Below are 20,892 nucleotides of genomic sequence, written 5' to 3'. Positions count from 1 at the left end.
AGGCTCCAGTCTCCAAGCTGTCAGCACAGAGCCCGACGTGAGGCTCGAACTCACAGACTGTGAGATCATGACCTGAGCTGAAGTCGGATGCTTAACCAACTGAGCCACCCAGGCACCCCATATTTACCTATTATTTTAAACAGTAAAACTTTACAAGCCATAGTTCTATCCCAGATGGGGAAGAAAGGTTGTAAGGAAGCTCTGCCCTCCAATGACACACTAATTGCACAAGGACTTCAATGCCTTTGAAATGTATTTTAAAGTCTATCAGGTATTTAATTCTAAGGATAAAATGGGATATGGTAGTGAGAACATCCCTAAAGAAGTTGTATTATCCATTTTCTTTCATTTCAGATTCTCCTTTCTTTTCCTCTATCTCCTATTCTTGTTATTTTCTCTTCCCAGTTCACTGATATCCAAGTGTGGATTGTTCATGTCTGACTCTTGAAGTCTGAATTCATTACTCACAGAGTATTTCACTGGACAGATTTTCTGCCAGGCTGGTTAGAAGCTTAGGACTTTTGAGAAACTAAATTTGAGAATAAATTTGACTTGCTTCACAGTCTCACAACAGTGTTCACAAAGCCTGATTCATAAAGAGCAGCCTTGAGGTTCTCAGCATGAGGACAGGAGTGGATACTTATGCCGAGACACCATAGAGACTCCTTGAACACACGGAACTTTTAAAAAGAGTATCATAGGGTACATAACCCTCATGAAATTTTAATTTTGAAACCACTGTTGAGTTGAATCTGTTCTTTATCTTCTATAATGGTCAAGTGTGTGTATTTTGTAATGACAGCAATGTAGACAGAATTCTGGAGTCTGTCTCTTTGAATTCCCACTCTACACTGATGAGCTGCTTGATGTTGGGGAAGTTACATATAAGCACTCTAAACCTCAGTTTCTCTTCTGTAAAATGGGATAATGTTAGGGCTGTTAGAATTAGGGGAGAGAATTCATGAAAGCACCCAGTATATGTTAGCTGCTGCTAATACTATCATTAATGCCTCTGTTTAGTCTTTCATTTATGTAAGACGAAAATTATCTGAGCACTCAACCATGGTTTTAATTATTAATTCTCATGTTTTAAAATAGAAAAAAGGGAAAGTGCCAACTCATAAGTACAATCAAAGAATTCTAAAAGGTTGAAGTTGCAAAGGACTTTAGATATCCTGTAGTCCAAATCTCACATTTTACAATTAGGTCAAGAGACCAGCAGAGATTAAGGAACTTTCCTAAGATTCTCAGCTAGTTCATATACTTTCTTCAAATATCTAATTAAGGTGCATAGTCAAAGTTATTCTATAGATTAGAACCAGAAAAAGCAAGGAAAGATATTGGGTTAAAATGCTATTGGGATTAAAAGTTCTAAAAATGCTTACCATAAGAATCGATGCACGTAATGGGGCCTACAACCTCAGATGGATTGCTGACAGAACCAACGGCATTCCTAGCAAAGACCCGGAATTCATACTGGGAATTCTGAGTCAAGCCGGAGACAGTGAATTGAGTCTCGATAACATTGGTGAAGCTGGCCTTGGTCCATCTGCCGTCTGGAAGGTCTCGTCTCTCAACAATATAGCCTGTGATCTTGCTTCCTCCATCGAAAGCTGGTTGTTGCCATGAAAGGTGGACAGAGTTTTTGGAAATATCAGTGATACGGACATTTCTTGGGGGTTCTGAGGAAGTAAGAGAAAGCAAATCAGTGGAACTTATGTCAACATTATTTTGCTTTTCAGAAATAAGATTTTCATTTTTAAGTAGTCAGAATTGTCCTTCTTATGAAAAATACATACCACAGGCATCAATGGCTAGGACTGGTTCAGAAGGATGGCTGGGTTTTCCAACACCAGCAGCATTTTCTGCATATACCCTAAATTCATAAATAAGTCCAGCACTGATCGTTGTGACTTTGAAGTGAGTTGTGCGGATGACCAATTTGTTGGCTTTCTGCCACAAAATACTGTTTCTGTCTTTCATTTCCAGGTGGTAGCCTATAACTGCACTGCCTCCATTGGACACTGGTTCATGCCAGCCCACGGTGATGCTTTCTCGAGTAACATGAGTGACCCAGGGTGTAGATGGTGGTCCAGGTGTTGCTACAAGAGACAGGAATCCCTTAGGTTAGTACAGATATTTAAAACACTTATGTAAATGAAAACCTGGGATCTTTGAAAAGTTCAACAACTTACTGTATGGTAATTTGACAATCACACAAGCTGAATCTATGTGATCACTGATGCCAAAGCGATTTTCTGCCTTGACGCGGAATTGGTATTCTTCTCCTGTGGTCAGTTTCATGACTTTAATCATGGTCCTTGCAACCGTTGCAGACACTTCGGTCCATACTGCAGTACTTGTCTCTCTCTTGAGTACAATGTAGTTGGTAACTTGACTTCCACCATCATACTTAGGTGGCTCCCATTTGAGAGTCACGCTTTCTTCTGTTATATTGCTAATAACAACAGGGCCAGTAGGGGGACCAGGCCTATCCAATACAATGATGTTAATGAAAGCTTTTGTTGTTCCACTGGCATTGGCGGCAGTGATCTCATATCTTCCAGCATCAGCAGTAACGCTTTCTTTGAGATTGATGGTCAGGTTCTCAGCAGTAATTTCAGTGTTAAACCTCATGGTTGCTTTCAGGGGGACACCATCTTTTGATAAGGTCACTTTGGGCAGTGGTTTTCCAGAAATAGGAATGTCAACTTTAAGGTTTGAACCAGCTCTAACATATACAGTATGACTTGGGAAATTCTTCATATCAATTTCAGGTGGTTCTGAAAGATAAGAATATGTCAGACGAAGGTGAAAAAGAGTTTCTAAAAATTAATACAAACCATTTCAAATTTTGCTTTTACATAAAATTAGACATACCCAGTTGTTCCTTAATAAGAACAGGAAGCAGAAGCTCTCTGGGGTCACTCAGACCAGCTTGATTTTCAGCAAACACCCGGAAATAGTATTCAGAATTCTCCCTCAGACCAGAAACAACATGATGGGTTGATTTCACCACTGCGCATTTAACCCAATTTTTCTGTCCCTTTTCTAGTGCTTCAACGACATAGTGTACAATTCTGCTTCCACCGTCGTGTTCTGGCTTCAACCAGGTCAGGGAAACACTATCTTTGGATACACCTGTTACTCCAAGTTTTTCAGGTGGGCTTGGTTTTTCTAAGAAAGTAAAACATCAAAATAAAGGGATTATTACAACATTCCTCCCCTCATATGTGTTCTTTCTGCACTGTCAGAGAAAAATTTTAAATGAAGGCTACATACTTAATCTTTGATTTGAGTCTCTCTTTTCATATGACCAGTTTAGCTTCTGAGCCAAGCAAAACTTCCCCAAGCTTTGGTCATTACATGTCAGGATACGTCATTGGAGTCAAATTCAAATTAAGTGTCAAATGACTAGATTAAATGGTAAAATGCATCCCAAATTTATCATGGGTATAAAAGTGAGGAATAAGATGAACAATCTTGTAAGATTTTGGCACACACATACTATATATGTGCAGTCAAATTCAGTTATACTTAAATTCAATATATATTTTCCAATTCCAGCTATGTAAGTTTCTGCAATTTATCAACAAAAAAACTTTTTGTATTAGAGATTTCATGCTGTGCTATAGTATGAATTGTTGAGGTGTGAACTAAAAGCCTTTAAAATTAAGTGAGACTAATTAGAATGATTCATCATATTCTAGGAAAATTAATATAGATATAAGATGTTCTTTGTTTTTAAAACATACCTGTTATTTTTACTCCTTCTTTTGTTTCTGCTGGTACACCAACACCAAACTCATTTTCTCCAGAGACTCGGAAGTAGTAAATTGCCCCTTCTTGTAAGTTGGTAACTTTGTAGGAGAGGCGGTTACAGTTGTTGGTCACAGAGACCCATGCTTTCTTACTGGCCTCACGTTTTTCTATGTGGTAATTCTTCACTGGTGCTCCACCATCGTTTTCCGGAACATCCCAGGATAACACTGCAGACTCTTTGGTTATATCATGTACAGTAATATTGGTCGGAGGACCAGGAGAATCTAAAACTTTGACAACTAAAGTCAGTGAAGCAGCGTTCAAAATATTCTGAATTGTTAATGTGTATTTTCCAGAATCACTTCTGTTGGCATTTTCAATAGTAAGTGATGTGCGAGAGTCTGTGGAATCAATATAAGCTCTAGTGCGGAGGTCAGTGTCTGGCTTACTCCACGAGACACTAGGTACTGGTCTTCCTCGGAAAGGTACAGTCATGGTAAATGAGGAACCAGCCTTGACAATCAAGGTCTTCTTCATTTCACTGTCAAGTTCAAATACAGGTTCTTCTTCTCTTTCTTTTGCTATTTGGGGATCAGAGCTATCACTGGGATCACTAGCACCAACCTTATTGATAGATCTTACTCTGAACACATATTCAGCTCCTGTTGTTAGTCCACCTATGGTATATTCTGTGCCTCTTAAGTTCTGAATGGCAGTTTCCCATTCAGTCTCATCAGATTTTTTGTATTCTACAGTGTATCCAGTTACTGGGGCCCCACCATCAAACAAGGGCTTAACCCAGCTAATAGTTATATTTGTCTTGCCTGAGTCCACAATTCTGGGTTTGGATGGAGGAGATGGTAAGAACACTGGATCTTCTGCCCGAATTAAGGGAGAGGGTTCACTTGGAAGGCTCAGGCCAGCAGCATTTTCCGCATAAACCCGGTACTCATATTCACATCCTTCCCGAAGTCCAGTTGATTTCACTCTCAGATCATAAACTGGTTTTTTGTTTACACGCACCCATCGTAGGCTGTTTTTCTCTCGCCTTTCAATTATATATCCAGAGATTTCACTGCCTCCATCACTCTCAGGTCTTGACCAGCAAAGTGTCATGAACTCTTTGGTCACAGACGTAATTTCCAAAGATGTGGGTGGACTTGGAACTGTAAATGGATCTAGTGCCTTTACTGCCACACTCTCTAAGGGCTCACCAACACCATACTTATTAATGCCTGTTACTCTAAAGATGTATTCATTGCCTTTGAGTAACTTGGTTACTTTACAGGATGTTGTCCTTAATTCTCCTTCACATATTGTCCATGCGAGGTGGCTCGTTTCACGTTTTTCTACAATGTAATAGTCGATGTCTGCGCCACCATTTTCTTGGGGCGGTCCCCAGGAAAGAGAGCACTTCTCAGCTGTGAGGCCAGTTATTTCAAGTGGTCCTGCTGGTGGGCCAGGCTTATCGAGTACCTTGCAATTAATTGCCATAGACCGAGTTCCTGCAACATTCTTTAGTGTTAGTACATACTGCCCAGTGTCTCGTCTGACACAGTCTTTCACTGTTAACAGAGTATCATAGTCCGTTGAGACAATTTCTGTTCTTGCTCTTTCTTCAATTTCTACACCATCCTTGGCCCAGGAAATTACTGGCAGAGGTCGCCCTGCAATGTCTGCATGTATCTTAAGGACCTCTCCAGCTTTGACAACAATAACATCTCGGAACTTGACATCCATCATAATTCTTGGAGCCTCAACATCGTCTTTAACTGTAATAGGTCCAGTGGATTCAGATGGTTCACTAATGGAGTCAGCAGCATTCTTTGCAAAAACCCGGAATTCATAACGCTGATCTTCAGTAAGTTCAGTTACTTCAAAGTATGTTTCTTGTATGTTAGTAAAATTGCACTTCAGCCACCGGCCATCAGGTAGTTCTCTACGTTCGACAATGTATCCTGTGATCTTAGCTCCACCATCATAATGTGGTTTAGACCATTTAAGTGACACTGATTTTCTTGTGATATTTGTGACTTCAGGTTGTCCAGGAGGGTCACAAGGATCTCTTGCAGGGACTGGCTCACAAGACTTACTGCATTTACCAATTCCAGCAATATTCTCAGCATATACACGATACTCATACATCAGTCCTTCATCAAGGCCAGAGACTTTCATTTGAGTATCAGTGATGAGGATTTTATTTGCTTTTGACCAAAGAATACTGCTTCTCTCTTTATATTCAAGGTGATAGCCAATTACTTGGCTTCCTCCATCATTTACTGGCACTTGCCAGGTTACAACCATGGTAGATTTTGTGGCATGTACAACTTTAGGAGTACCAGGAGGACCTGGGGGGCTGAATGGATACTCTGCAACAACAGGTGAAGATTCACTGTAGGAACTCTTGCCATAGCGGTTTTCTGCACAAACACGGAACTGATACTCACTTCCTGTTGTCAGACGAACTATTTTAATGGATGTTCTTGCAACTGCTTGTGAGACTGTGTGCCATGTTGTAGAAGTGGTTTCTCTCTTTTCAACGATGTAATTGCTAATTTGGCAGCCACCGTCATAGTCTGGAGGAGTCCAAGAAATTGTTACATTGTCACAGCTAACTTCATCAATATGCACAGGTCCTGGAGGTCCTGGTCTGTCAAGGACAATTACAGTAATAGGAACTGTTATGGATCCAGCACTGTTTGAAACACATAATTCATAAGTTCCAACATCTTCCCTTGAAGCTTCCTTAATAGATAGTGATGTTACAGTCTTTGAAGAAGAAACATTGACCCTCGTGGTTTCTTTAAGAATCTGACCATCTTTTTTCCAGCTTACAGTAGCTTGAGGTCTTCCTTTAAACGGAACATCAATCTTAAGTTGGTCTCTAGCCTTTACATTGAAAGTGTTGAAAGGAAGCTCAACTGAGGGCTTTATTTCAATATCCCTTGCAATTACTGGCACTCCAAGTTGTCTTGGATCACTTCGTCCCTTTTCATTAACTGCAGCTACCCTGAAGGTATACTCTTCTCCAGCAGTTAGCCCAGATATAGTTGCTTCTAGAGTCTTGACTTGTGTGCAGATGCTCCATTTTTCACTCCCTTTAGTCTGCATTTCAACTACATAACCAGTAATTTTGCTGCCACCATCACTTTCTGGTTTCTCCCACTTAATTGTAGCTGTGTTACGAGTCACATCGACAAGAGTTACTCTTCCAGGTGGGAGGGGTGGTTCAGAAACTTTAACAGGTTCAGCTGTTTCAGCTGGCAAACCAATCCCGTATTCATTGGAAGCCAAGACTCGGAAGTAGTAAGAACATCCTTCTTGTAGATTTTCAATTTTGAAAGAATTCTTAGTGCAATTGTTTGTAACAGTAGCATATGCTTTTCTTGTAGTTTCCCGTTTTTCAACAATGTAGTTTGTAATCTTAGCCCCACCATCAATAAGTGGTGGTTCCCAAGACAACATCACCGAGTCTTTCTTTACCTCTCTTACATTCAAATTCACAGGGGCACTGGGCGAGTCAAGAACTCTGACGTTAACAAAAGCTGTTTTGGAGCCACTGTTATTTTCTAGTGTCAGATTATACCGACCGCTATCAAATCTGGTAACGTTATCAATTACCAACATTGTGTACGAGCTGGTCACCTCAATCTGGGCCCTCTCAGTGAGAACGCCTTCGGCCTTTTCCCATTTAACTTCAGGCTCTGGTCGACCTTTGATTGTGACAAATAAGCGTAAAGTAGTACTTGCACGCAGAACGACCACCTTTCTGAGATCAGCATCAAGTTCTATTTCTGGTGGCTCTAGCCTCTCTTTAGCAACAACTGAGCCAGGTATAGTTGCAGGTTCACCTACACCTTCAGAATTGATGGCACAAATACGGAAGTTATATTCAGTATTTTCTTTAAGCTTGGTCACTGTGAACTGCTTTCCTTGTAATCCTGTTGGTGGAGTGCAAATTGTCCATTCATCAGCCGCATCCTCTTTGACCTCAACAACATAGCCCTTGACAGGTGCGCCACCATCATAAATTGGCTTATTCCATGCCAGGGAGACAGAAGATCTGGAAGTATCTGTTACTTTTGGATTACTTGGTGGACCTGGTGGATACAAAGCATCACACGCATGATAGAAAACAGATGGCTCACTAGGTTCACCCACACCAGCTGCATTTTCAGCAGCAACTCTGAACTCATAGGAATGACCTTCGGTAAGGCCAGTTACTCTGAGTCGGAGATCTGTTAGTGTTTTCTTGTTGCACTTGGTCCATCTAATACCTTCCTTATCTCGTTTTTCAAGAATGTAGCCCTCAATTTCAGCACCTCCGTCATCCACTGGGCGTGCCCATGTTACTACCATAGAGTCTTTGGTGATTGCTGAGGCTTCAGGTGGTGAAGGAGGACCTGGTGGTTTATAAGGATTACAGGCTATGACAGGCTCAGATTCCAAAGGCTCTCCAATTCCATATTTATTCACAGCCATGACACGGAAAATGTACTCATTACCAGGAAGAAGTTTAGTGACTTTGTAGTTAAGGGCCTGTACCTCAGTTGAAACCTGGGTCCAGGAGAGTCTGCTTGTTTCTCTCTTTTCAATGATGTAATGTGAAATACTAGCACCACCATCTTGTAAAGGTGGGTTCCATGCCAGGTAACATTTCTCAGCAGTCACTCCAGAAACTTTCAGAGGTCCTTCAGGGGGCCCTGGCCTGTCAAGTACCTTTACGGTAATTGGGATAGACTTCGTACCACCAACATTGCTGAGTTTCAGAATATATTGTCCTCCGTCAGTACGTATGCAGTCTTTGACAACAAGAGTGGTTCTCTGAATAGTAGATTTAATTTCCATCCTAGCAGCTGTTTCTTCAAGCTCTCTTCCATCTTTTGACCAAACAATATCAGGTATAGGTTTGCCGCGGATATCAGCTTCAAGGACAAAAGTCTCTCCTGCATGAACAACGATTACATCTTTATATTTTGGATCCATCGAGGCATTTGGTGCATCAATTTCATCTCTTGCAGTGATGGCACCAGTGCTTTCAGACGGTTCACTTAAGTTGCCAGCTGCATTTCTTGCAATTACTCTAAATTCGTATCTTTGGTCTTCTACAAGTCCACTCACTGTAAATTCAGTTTCTAATACATTGGTAAAGCTGGCTTTCATCCAGCGGCCATCAGGTAGATCTTTCTTCTCTACAATATAACCTGTTATTTTGCTACCACCATCATAGGCAGGTTTCTTCCATTTCAGTGTGACATTGTTTCTTGTAATAACAATGGCTTCAGGGCGACCAGGCGGGTCACATGGATCACGAGCGACAAAGCATTCTGACACTTTGCTAGGCTTGCCAATGCCAACAATATTTTCAGCAGAAACTCTGAACTCATACTCAAGGCCTTCATCAAGCCCAGTTGTTTTGAATTTGGTGTCTTGAATGAGAGTCTTATTTAATTTGACCCATAAAATGCTGTTCTTTTCTTTCTGTTCAAGATGGTAGCCAATAACTTTGCTACCTCCATCATTAACTGGCTCATGCCACTGCACAACCATTTGATCTCTTGAAATTGATGTCACAAAAGGAGTTCCAGGTGGTCCAGGTTCTTTAAATGGATATTGTACAATAACCGGTTTAGAATCCAGAGGGGCACTTTTTCCATACCTGTTTTCTGCAAAAATTCTAAACTGGTATTCAGTGCCTGTTTTCAGTTTGGTTACTTTTATCGTTGTTCTTGCAACTGTTGCTGATACTATATGCCAAGTGGTGGTAGTTGTATCTCGCTTCTCTACAATGTAGTTGCTTATTTGGCAGCCACCAGTATAGGCTGGAGGTTCCCAAGATATGACCACAAAGTCTGCACTAACTTCATCAAACCTAACTGGTCCAACTGGAGGTCCAGGCTTTTCCAAAACAATAATGCTGAGATTTTCTGTTGCTGTACCTGCACTATTTGTTGCTGTTACAGTATATTTTCCAAAGTCATCTTTGTTACTCTCTTTAATGTGCAAAATAGTTGAAGTAGCTGTTTCCTCAACATTTACTCTTGTTGTCTGTTTAAGAGGTTCACCATCTTTGACCCATGAAATTGTAGGTCTTGGTCGGCCGATAACTGGAATTTCAATTTTAAGATCTTCCCCAGCTTGGACACTGTATGTGTTAAATGGTAACTTAAAACTAGGCTGTATAGTCAAGTCCTTGGCTATCACAGGAACACCAAGCACTCTTGGATCGCTTTTTCCTTTCTCGTTGTAAGCCTTGACACGGAACTGATATTCTTGTCCAGAGCTCAAACTAGTAACAACTGCGTTACAGACTTTGGATTCAGCCACAACACTCCATTTTTCTGTTCCTTTAGGCTGCATTTCAACAACATACCCCAAGACTCTGCTACCACCGTCATGTTCAGGTTTCTCCCACATCAACGAGGCACTGGTCTGGGACACATCAGTGAGTGTAACTTTTCCTGGTGGGGAAGGAGGTTCAGCAGCTTTCACAGCATCAACAGTTTCCACTGGAACACCAACTCCAAATTCATTTTCAGCCATAACTCTAAAGTAATAAATGGCTCCTTCTGTAAGATTCCCAACTTTAAAGCTTGTTTTACCGCATTTATTACTCACATTAGCATAGGCTTTTCTGGTTGACTCACGTTTGTCAATAACATAGTTCTTGACCTTTGAACCCCCATCGATGACGGGTGGTTCCCATACCAGAAGGACAGAATCTTTTTTCACTTCTTTGACTGTCAAATTCTGTGGTGGTCCTGGGGTGTCAAGAACTTTCACAGTTACAAAAGCAGATTTAGATCCGCTGCTGTTTTCCAGCTTGAGAATGTATTTTCCAGCATCATTTCTATCACAGTTATCTATTGATAGTTGGGTATAGTTTACTCCCTTTTCAATTTGGACCTTATCTGTGAATTCACCTTCCTCTCGAGACCAGGTGATTTCGGGTGTTGGGCGACCTTTGAATGGAATATGAATTCTGGCTGATCCACCAGCTCTTACAACGATTCCTTTCCTTAATTCAGAGTCAAGGTCAAGTTCAGGTGCTTCAAGTTTATCTTCTGGCTTCACAGTACCAGGAACTGATGTGGCCTCACCTAAACCAACTTTATTGAGGGCACAGACGCGTATTTTATACTCTTGGTGCTCAATGAGTTTTGCAATTTCAAATCGAGTGACTCTCAGGCCAGTCTGTGGAGTAACTATTTGCCATTCTTCCTCATCTGCTTTACAGATTTCTACTACATATCCTAGGATCTCACTGCCACCATCATAGATGGGCTTACCCCAGGCAAGTGTAATTGAATTTTTAGTGGTGTCTACAATGTGTGCATTTGTGGGTGGGCCAGGTTTGAACACAGGATCGCAAGCCTTGTAATAAACTGTAGCTGGACTTGGTTCTCCAACTCCAGCAGCATTTTCTGCAGAGACTCTGAATTCGTACTCGTGATCTTCTGTTAATCCCGTTACTCTCAGACGCAAATCTGTAATGCGGCGTTTGTTACATTTTATCCACCTAATGCCACTTCTGTCTCTTTTCTCTACAATGTAACCAATAATCTCACTTCCACCATCACTATCTGGACGGTTCCAACAGACGGTCATGGAATCCTTGGCAATGTTTGTGACTTCCAAGCTTTTCGGTGGTCCAGGAAGCACAAATGGATTTTTCATTAGTACTGGTGCAGATTCCAAAGGCTCTCCAACACCGTATTTGTTGACAGCCATTATACGGAAAACATATTCATTCCCTTCTAGGAGTTTGGTAACTTTCAGAGAATTGGTCACAACTTCCGAAGCAACAACAGTCCAGGCAAGTCGACTCGTTTCTCTCTTTTCAACAACATAGTGAGAAATGTCACTGCCACCATCTTGAAGTGGTGGAGACCATGTTAAAGAGCATTTTTCAGAAGTGACTCCAGTAACCTGGACTGGCCCTTCTGGAGGTCCTGGTCTATCTAATACTTTCACATTTACTGGGAATGACTTAGAACCTGCAACATTGGAAGCTCTTAAAATATACTGTCCACCATCAATTCTAATGGCATCCTTTATAATAAGTAAAGCCTTGAAATCTGTGTTCTTTATTTCACATCTGGCAGATTCTTCAACTTCCTTATCTCCTCGTAACCACTCAATGGTAGGTAGGGGCTTTCCATGGACGTCAGCCTCAAGCCTGAATGTTTCTCCAGCATTTACCACAATCGTGTCTCTGAATTTTGGATCCATTGAAATTCTTGGGAGTTCAACCTCATCCTTGGCAGTTATTGGTCCAGTACTGTCAGAAGGTTTACTTATTGCCCCAGCGGCATTCTTTGCAATGACTCTGAACTCATATCTTTGATCTTCAGTAAGACCTGACACAGTAAATTGAGTTTCAATGACATTTGTGAAGCTGGCTTTCATCCAGCGACCCTCCGGCAAATCACGTTTCTCTACAATGTAACCTGTAATCATACTTCCACCATCATATGCAGGTTTGGTCCATTGTAAAGTGATTTCATTTCTTTTAACCATTATTGCTTCTGGGGTTCCTGGTGGGTCACAGGGATCTCTGGCTACATAGCATTCAGAATTCTTGCTTGCTTTGCCTACTCCAACAATATTTTCAGCATAAACTCTGAATTCATATTCAATGCCCTCTTCCAGATTGAGTGCTTTAAACTGGGTGTCATGAATAATAGTTTTGTTGACTTTTGTCCATAAAATACTATTTCTTTCCTTTCTCTCAAGGTGGTAACCTATGACTGGGCTCCCACCATTATTGATTGGTTCATGCCACTGAATGACCATGGAGTCTTTGGAAATGGCTGTGGCAAATGGTGTGCCCGGGGGGCCTGGTTCTTTGTAGGGATATTGAGCTACAATTGGATCAGACTCCAAGGCAAAGCTTTGTCCATATCTGTTTTCAGCAAAGATTCTGAATTGGTATTCTGTACCAGTTTTCAGTTTGGTCACTTTGAGTGTGGTTCTGGCAACAGTAGCAGAAACTGTATCCCATACTGTGGTGGTTGTGTCTCTTTTCTGAACAATGTAGTTGGTGATCTGGCAGCCCCCTGTATATACTGGGGGATTCCAAGATAGTGTAATACTTTCAGCACTGACTTCATCAAATTTAACAGGTCCTTTTGGAGGATCAGGTTTATCTAGAGTTGTAATTTCAATGGATGCTGTTTTCTGACCCACAACATTAGCAACTGTGATTCCATAATGTCCACCATCATCCTTATGAGTTTCTTTAATACTGAGTATAGTGAGGTCAGGTGAGTCCGTGACATTGACTCTTGTAGTCTGCTTCAGTGGAAGATCATCTTTAGTCCAGGTAATGGTTGGCTTAGGACGTCCAGCAATTGGCACTTCTATTTTCAAGTCTTGGCCAACCTGTACACTGTAATTGTTGAATGCAGGTCTTACATCTGGCTCAATGACCAGATCTTTGGCAACTATTGGAACTGCAAGGGACCTAGGATCACTTCTTCCCTTTTCATTTACAGCAACAACTCTAAAGAGATATTCTTCTCCCTGAGTTAGGTTAGTAATTACTGCTTCAAGGGACTTGACACGAGCACACTCTGACCATTTCTCACTGTGTTTAGCTTGCATTTCCACAATATACTGAATGATTTTGCTGCCACCGTCATGTTCAGGCTTTGTCCAACTCAAAGAAACACTGTTTCTGGTGACATCATCCACAGTTATTTTTCCTGGAGGTTGTGGGACTTCTGCAACCTTAACTGGATCAGTAGTGTGGGCAGGAAGGCCAATACCATACTCGTTCTCAGCTGTGACTCTAAAGTAGTAACTGCATCCTTCTTGGAGTTGATCAATCTTCCAAGAATTCTTATGGCAATTTGTTACAACTGCAGCATATGATTTTCTTGTGGCTTCACGTTTCTCAACAATGTAATTTTTAATTTTGGATCCTCCATCCAAAAGAGGAGGTTCCCAGGTAATAGATACTGAGTCTTTAGTGATTTCTGTGACTTTCAGATTAACAGGTGGACTTGGTGTATCCAGGACTCTCACAGTAACAAAGGCAGACTTTGTTCCACTGCTGTTTTCTAACGTGAGAGTATATTTTCCACTATCGTATCGGTTGACGTTGTCAAGAACAAGAGAGGTGAAACTGCTAGTGACATCAATTATAGCTGCATCTCGGATTTCACCATCCATCTTCCCCCATTTAACTTCTGGCGTGGGACGACCTTTAATAGGAACAAATAGCCTTAAGGAGCCACCTGCCCTTATATTTATAATTTTCCTTAGTTCTAGGTCAAGCTCGATGTCTGGGGCTTCCAATTTTTCTTCAACCATAACAGGTCCAGGGACATCAGCATGTTCTCCAACTCCAGCTTTATTAATAGCACAGATACGGAAGTTGTATTCATGCTTTTCCAACAGCTTTTCTACTTCTATATTTGTTTTATTGATTCCAGTTGGTGGAGTGCACATTGTCCATTCACCAACACTCACATCACATTTTTCAACAATGTATCCTTGGATTTCACAGCCACCATCATATATTGGTTTGCTCCAAGAAAGGAAGACAGAAGATCTGGTAACATCCACAACCTTGGGATTGTTTGGAGGTCCTGGTTTATAAATAGGATCACAAGCCTTTTGGTAAGCAGAAGGTGGGCTTGGTTCACTAAGTCCAGCAGCATTCTCAGCTGAGACTCTGAATTCATAATCGTGATTTTCTATGAGTCCAGTTACTCTCAGGCGCAATTCTCCAATCAGGCGTTTGTGGCACCTTGTCCATCTAATGCCCTCCTTATCCCGTTTTTCAAGAACATATCCAAGAATCTCACTGCCACCATCAGATGCTGGTCTTTCCCATACAACAGTCATTGAGTCCTTGGTCACTGTTGTGATTTCTGGGGCCTTTGGCGCATCTGGCACTACAAACGGATTCTTGGCAATTACTGGTTCAGATTCAAGAGGTTCGCCAACACCGTATTTGTTTACAGCCATTATACGGAAAACATATTCGTTGCCTTCAAGAAGCTTAGTAACCTTATGGCTGAGAGTTTGCACATTGGCATCAACCAGAGTCCAAACTAAGCGGCTGGTTTCTCTCCTTTCCACGATATAATTTATGATGTCACTCCCACCATCCTGTAGCGGGGGTTTCCAAGCTAGTGTGCATTTTTCTGCTGTCACTCCTGATACAACAACAGGTCCTTCAGGTGGCCCTGGCCTATCAAGAACTTTGACGTTTACAGTAACTGATCTCTCCCCTGCGACATTTTTGGCCTTTAGTATATAATTTCCACTGTCAACGCGTACTGCGTCCTTTACGCTGAGACTGGTGGCAAAGTCTGTGCTCTTTATTTCTAACCGGGCTGTATCTGAAAGCTCCTGATCACCTTTTACCCACTGAATGGTTGGTATCGGTTTGCCATAAATATCTGCATCAACCCTGAATGACTCGCCAGCATGAACCACAATCGTGTCTTTGTATTTTGGATCCATACTTATCCGTGGTGGCTCTACCTCATCCCTTGCCGTTATTGCCCCTGTGCTTTCTGAAGGCTCACTGAACACTCCTGCAGCATTTCGAGCTATGACCCGGAACTCATATCTATGATCTTCAACTAGGCCAGTTACTTCAAACTGAGTGTCAATGACATTTGTAAAACTGGCCTTCATCCAACGACCCTCAGGCAATTCTTTCTTCTCAACAATATAACCAGTGATCTTGCTTCCACCATCATAAGTGGGTTTCTTCCACTGGAGAGTCACAGAATTTCGCGTGACAATAATTGCCTCTGGCCGTCCTGGTGGGTCGCATGGGTCACGAGCTACATAGCATTCTGACACCTTGCTTGGCTTGCCGATGCCCACGATGTTCTCTGCGGAGACTCTAAATTCATATTCAATGCCTTCATCGAGGCCAGTTGTTTTAAACTTGGTTTGAGGAATAGGTGTTTTATTCAACTTCACCCAGAGGATACTATTTCTTTCCTTGCGTTCTAGATGATAGCCGATGACTTTGCTACCTCCATCACTGACTGGCTCATTCCATTGTACTTCCATGCTGTCCTTGGAGGAGAGTGTTACAAATGGTGTGCCTGGTGGACCAGGAACTTTGAATGGATACTGGGCTACAACAGGCTCTGAATTGAGGTAGGTACTCTTTCCATATCTGTTTTCAGCTGCAATCCTAAACTGATATTCACATCCAGTCTTTAATCTGGAAGCCTTTATTGTTGTCCTTGCAACAGTAGCTGACACAATTTGCCAGGTGGTTGTGGAAGTGTCCCGTTTTTCTACAATGTAATTATTGATAGAACTCCCACCATCATACTTAGGTGGGCCCCAGGAAAGAGTAATACTATCAGCTGTCACTTCATCCATTTTAACTGGTCCAGTTGGAGGCCCTGGTTTGTCAAGAACAATAATATTAAGGGTTTCAGTAGCTTCACCAGCCGAGTTTGTCAACTTAACTGTGTAATGTCCAACATCTTCTCGGCAGGCTTCCTTTATTGTCAGTAGTGAATTATTTTCCGTGCTCTCTGCATTTACTCTAGTTGTCTGCTTCAGTGGTACATCATCTTTATGCCACGTAACAGCAGGTGTAGGGCGTCCAATGAATGGAACATCAACTTTTAGGTCTTCACCTGCCAGTACAGTGAAAGTATTGAACAGGAGTTTGAAGGCCGGTGGGATGACAAGATCTTTGGCAATCACTGGCACACTCAGTTGTCTAGGATCACTGATACCCTTTTCATTCTGAGCTGAAACACGGAAAGAGTATTCTTCACCCTGAATTAATCCAGTTATAGTGGCTTCGGTGACTTTGACTGTGGCACATGTGGCCCATTTGTCACTACCTTTGCTCTGCATCTCAACAATGTAGCCTAGAATTCGGCTGCCTCCATCATGCTCTGGTTTTTCCCAAGAGAGTGACACGCTATTTCTGGTGACATCCATCAAAGTTATTTTTCCTGGAGGAAGGGGTCGTTCTGATGCTTTCACAGATTCTGCAGTTTCAGCAGGCAGCCCGATGCCATATTCATTTTCAGCAAGAACCCTGAAATAGTAACTACACCCTTCTTGAAGCTGGTCTACCTTCCAGGAAGTCTTGTGGCAATTTGTTGCAACAGTTGAATATGCTTTTCTTGTTGATTCCCTCTTTTCAACAATATAGTTCTTTATTTTTGAACCACCATCAAGGAGGGGAGGCTCCCATGTCAATGTGACAGATGTCTTAGTGACCTCCTTTACCTTAAGATCCTGTGGAGGGCCTGGTGTATCTAGTACTCTAACGTTGACAAATGCAGACTTGCTGCCTGAGCTGTTTTCTATAGTTAGTATGTATTTGCCACTGTCGAATCTGTTTACATTTCCAACAATGAGCAGGGTGTAAGAGCTTGTGGATTCAATGCTAGCTTTATCTAAAGATTCTCCATGTTCCCGGGTCCACTTCACCTCAGGTGCAGGCCTTCCTTTGATTGGAACAAAAAGTCTCAGGGTACAACAAGCCCTTATGGTAACAACTTTGCGCAGGTCAGCATCCAGCTCAATCTCTGGAGGTAGCATCCTATCTTCAGCCTTTGGAGTTCCAGGAACAAGTGCAGGTTCTCCCATTCCTTCAGAATTCATGGCATAGATTCGGATTTTATATTCCTGATTCTCTTTGAGGTTGGTGATGGTGTAAGAAGTTGCCTTGAGCCCAGCTGGTGGAGTGACAATCTGCCATTCATCTTCCTCTGGCAGGGCAATCTCAACAATATACCCAGTGATTTCTGAGCCACCATCGTAGATTGGTTTATTCCAAGCAATTGAAATGGATGATCTGCTTGTATCTAGCACACGTGGGTTACCTGGTGGGCCGGGCTTAAACACAGCATCACAAGCTTTATAAAATGGACTGGCAGAACTTGGTGCACTAATTCCAGCAGCATTTTCAGCCATAATCCTGAACTCATATTCGTGTCCTTCTGTCAGTCCAGACACTTTATATCTTAAATCTGTAAGAGTTTTTTTGTTGCATTTAACCCAGCGTTGCCCAGCTTTATCATGTCGTTCTACAATATAATTGATGATTTCACTTCCACCATCAGAGTCAGGATGTCCCCAGCAGACAACCATTGAATCTTTAGTAATAGCTGTAACTTCAGGGTTTTTGGGTGGATCAGGGGGTCCATAAGGGTTTACTGCAAGCACAGGCTCTGATTCCAGTGGTTCTCCTACTCCATATTTATTTACAGCCATGACGCGGAATATGTATTCATTGCCTTTCAAAAGTTTAGTGACCTTTAGTTTGGTCACTTGGACTTCGGAGGCTACATTTGTCCATGCCAATCTGCTGGTTTCACGTTTCTGAACTATGTAATGATCAATTTTGGCACCTCCATCATCCAGTGGAGGCAGCCATGACAACACACATTTTTCTGATGTCACTTCGGATACAGTTAAAGGTCTTTCAGGTGGGCCTGGTCTATCAAGAACTTTGACATTGAAAATATGCTTAGCAAAACCACCAGGATTAGTTGCTGTAAGGGTATAGGCACCACTGTCTCTTCTTGATGAATCCTTGTTTACCAGATTAGTTGAGAAATCTGCAATTCTTATTTCTAACTTTGCTGTGCCTTCAAGCTCCTTTCCATCTTTGGTCCATTCCATTGTTGGAGGTGGGCGACCTGAGACATCAGCTTCTAGCTTGAATGTTTCACCTGCTTTTAATATAACTGTGTCTTTAAATTTAACATCCACCATTATCTTTGGTGCTTCCACATCATCCCTGCACGTGATAGCATCTGATGGCTCAGATGGTGGACTAATAGCACCAGCAGCATTTTTAGCAATGACACGGAATTCATAGGCAGCATCTTCTGTTAGGCCGCTGACTGTAAATTCATTCTCCAAAATGTTGCTGAAGTTGGCTTTCAGCCACCGTCCATTGGGAAGGTCTCTCTTTTCAACTATATAACTAGTAATTTTAAAGCCTCCAGTATATTCAGGCTTAGCCCATTTAAGTGTCACTGTGTGTCTGGTAATATTTAGAGGAACTGGTTTCCCAGGTGGGTCAATGGGATCTAAAGCAAGCATGGGTTCAGATGGCTTGCTTGGCTTGCTTTTGCCTGCCATGTTTTCTGCGATCACTCGGAATTCATAAGCAATACCATCTGTAAGTCCACTTGATTTGAAAATGTTGCCTGGTACTAATGCTTTGCTCACAGTCTGCCAGAGAATACCGTTTCGTTCTTTTCTTTCAATGTGATATCCTAAAATAGGGCTTCCACCATCAGTAAGAGGTTCATGCCAGCTAATTGTTATTGAATCCTTGGTAACCGCTGTCACCTGAGGGGTCCCAGGAGGCCCAGGAACCTTAAATGGATAGCTGGCAACTACAGATGCTGAGGTGATGGGTGGTCCAACTCCATATCTATTTTGAGCTTTTACCCGGAATTGATACTCCACTCCAGTAGTAAGGTGAGTGGCTTTATAGGTAGTGCGTATAACGGTGGTGGCTAACTCAACCCACGTAGTACTGTCAGTCTGTCGCATTTCTACTATATAGTTGCTTATTGGTACACCTCCATCATTCTCAGGTGGGTCCCAAGAGAAGGTTACAAAATCAGATGAAACTTCATCAAATTTGATTGGTCCAGTAGGTGGCCCTGGGATATCATGGACTTGAATGGTGATGGTATCACCAACCTCTCCTACAATGTTTCTTGCTGTTAATGGATAGGGCCCACTATCACTTCTTACACACTCATTGATATTTAAGATGGTTGAAGTTGCTGTATTTTCAACATTAACTCTCTGTGTCTGTTTAAGAATTTGGTCTCCTTTTTTCCACGTAACTGTGGGCTTTGGTCGACCAAGCACTGGAATTTCAACTTTGATGTTGTCACCGGCTCTGGCAATGACTAATTTCTGATAAATGCCACGGAGATCCAATTCTGGAAGCGATGTCTGCTCCTTAACAATGACAGGTCTGCTTTCTCTAGGCGCACTTCTTCCTGCACTGTTCACTGCCATCACTTGGAAGGTGTATTCTTCCCCTTCGGTTAGATTCTTCACAACACATTCTAACCCTTTCACAGTTGTGATATGGGTCCATTGGTCAGAGCCTTTTCTCTGGGCTTCAATCACATAGCCAGTGATCTTACTGCCACCGTCGTGCTTTGGTTTAGGCCATGCTAGGCTGACTGTGCTCTTAGTTATGTCCATAATGTTAAGACTGTCAGGTGGTGATGGTGCTTCGGAGGCTTTTACAGGTTCTGTTGTTTCTGCCGGCTCACCAATTCCATATTCATTTTCTGCCATCACTCTGAAGAAGTATTCACATCCTTCAGTCAAGCCAGTAACTTTATATGTGCATTTATGGCACTTAGTGGTGGCTGTGGAGTAAGATTTCCGTGTTGCTTCTCGTTTTTCCACAATATAGTTTGTTATACGTGAGCCCCCATCTATCAGAGGGAGGTCCCAGTGGAGGGTGACACTGTCCTTTGTGATGTCCGTAGGCCTTAGGTTAAGGACAGGTCCTGGGGTATCCAAGACTCTGACATTAACGAAGCCACTTTTCTTCCCAGCAGGGTTTTCAATGGTCATGACAAATTTACCAGTGTCGTATCTGTTACATTCTGGTATAATCAAAAGAGTAAATGATTCCGTATTCTCAATGTTAGCTCGGTTTTTAAGGTTGATACCATCTTTGGTCCATGTCACTTCAGGAGCAGGACGACCTTTAATTGGGACGAATATTCTAATGCTGAGTCCTGCTCTAACAACAAGTGTTCTTCGAAGCTCAGCATCTAGTTCAAAATCAGGAGCCATTTCTCGTTCTACAATTTCAACATCTGGAATCACTGCTGGCTCCCCAATACCTGCATCATTGATGGCTCTGATTCTAAAATTGTATTTTTCTTTAGTCTGAAGATCAGAGACAACAAATTGAGTGATTCGGAGAGCAGTTCCTGTTGTGTCTTTTATCCAGGCCTCATCTCCTACTTTTTGATGCTCTACAACATAACCAGTGATTTCAAGTCCTCCATCATAATGAGGCTTGCCCCAGGCCAAAGAAGCAGATTTCTTGGTAGTATCAGTGATGTGTGGATTTGAAGGTGGGCCTGGGGGATCTGAAATAGAAACAAAGACACAAAAATGTAT

General features: G+C 42.1%; 1 protein-coding gene across 1 annotated transcript in view; it reads right to left on the bottom strand.

Moving 5' to 3' along the window:
- TTN (titin) overlaps positions 1-20,892 on the bottom strand; it is a 276,115-nt gene that overhangs the window by 29,739 nt on the left and 225,484 nt on the right. The window contains exons 284-288 of the mRNA XM_078451133.2: positions 3,756-20,861; positions 2,881-3,177; positions 2,196-2,783; positions 1,800-2,102; positions 1,386-1,682 (exon numbers count right to left, since the gene is read on the bottom strand). Coding sequence (XP_078307259.2) covers positions 1,386-1,682; positions 1,800-2,102; positions 2,196-2,783; positions 2,881-3,177; positions 3,756-20,861 — 18,591 coding nt within the window. The remainder of the gene's footprint in view (positions 1-1,385; positions 1,683-1,799; positions 2,103-2,195; positions 2,784-2,880; positions 3,178-3,755; positions 20,862-20,892) is intronic.

Source organism: Panthera onca, chromosome C1 (genome assembly GCF_046562875.1).
Source record: "Panthera onca isolate mPanOnc1 chromosome C1, mPanOnc1 haplotype 2, whole genome shotgun sequence".
Classification (NCBI taxonomy): domain Eukaryota; kingdom Metazoa; phylum Chordata; class Mammalia; order Carnivora; family Felidae; genus Panthera; species Panthera onca.
The sequence above is the reverse complement of the archived record's forward strand: the minus strand, read 5'-3'. Positions and strand labels throughout refer to the sequence as shown.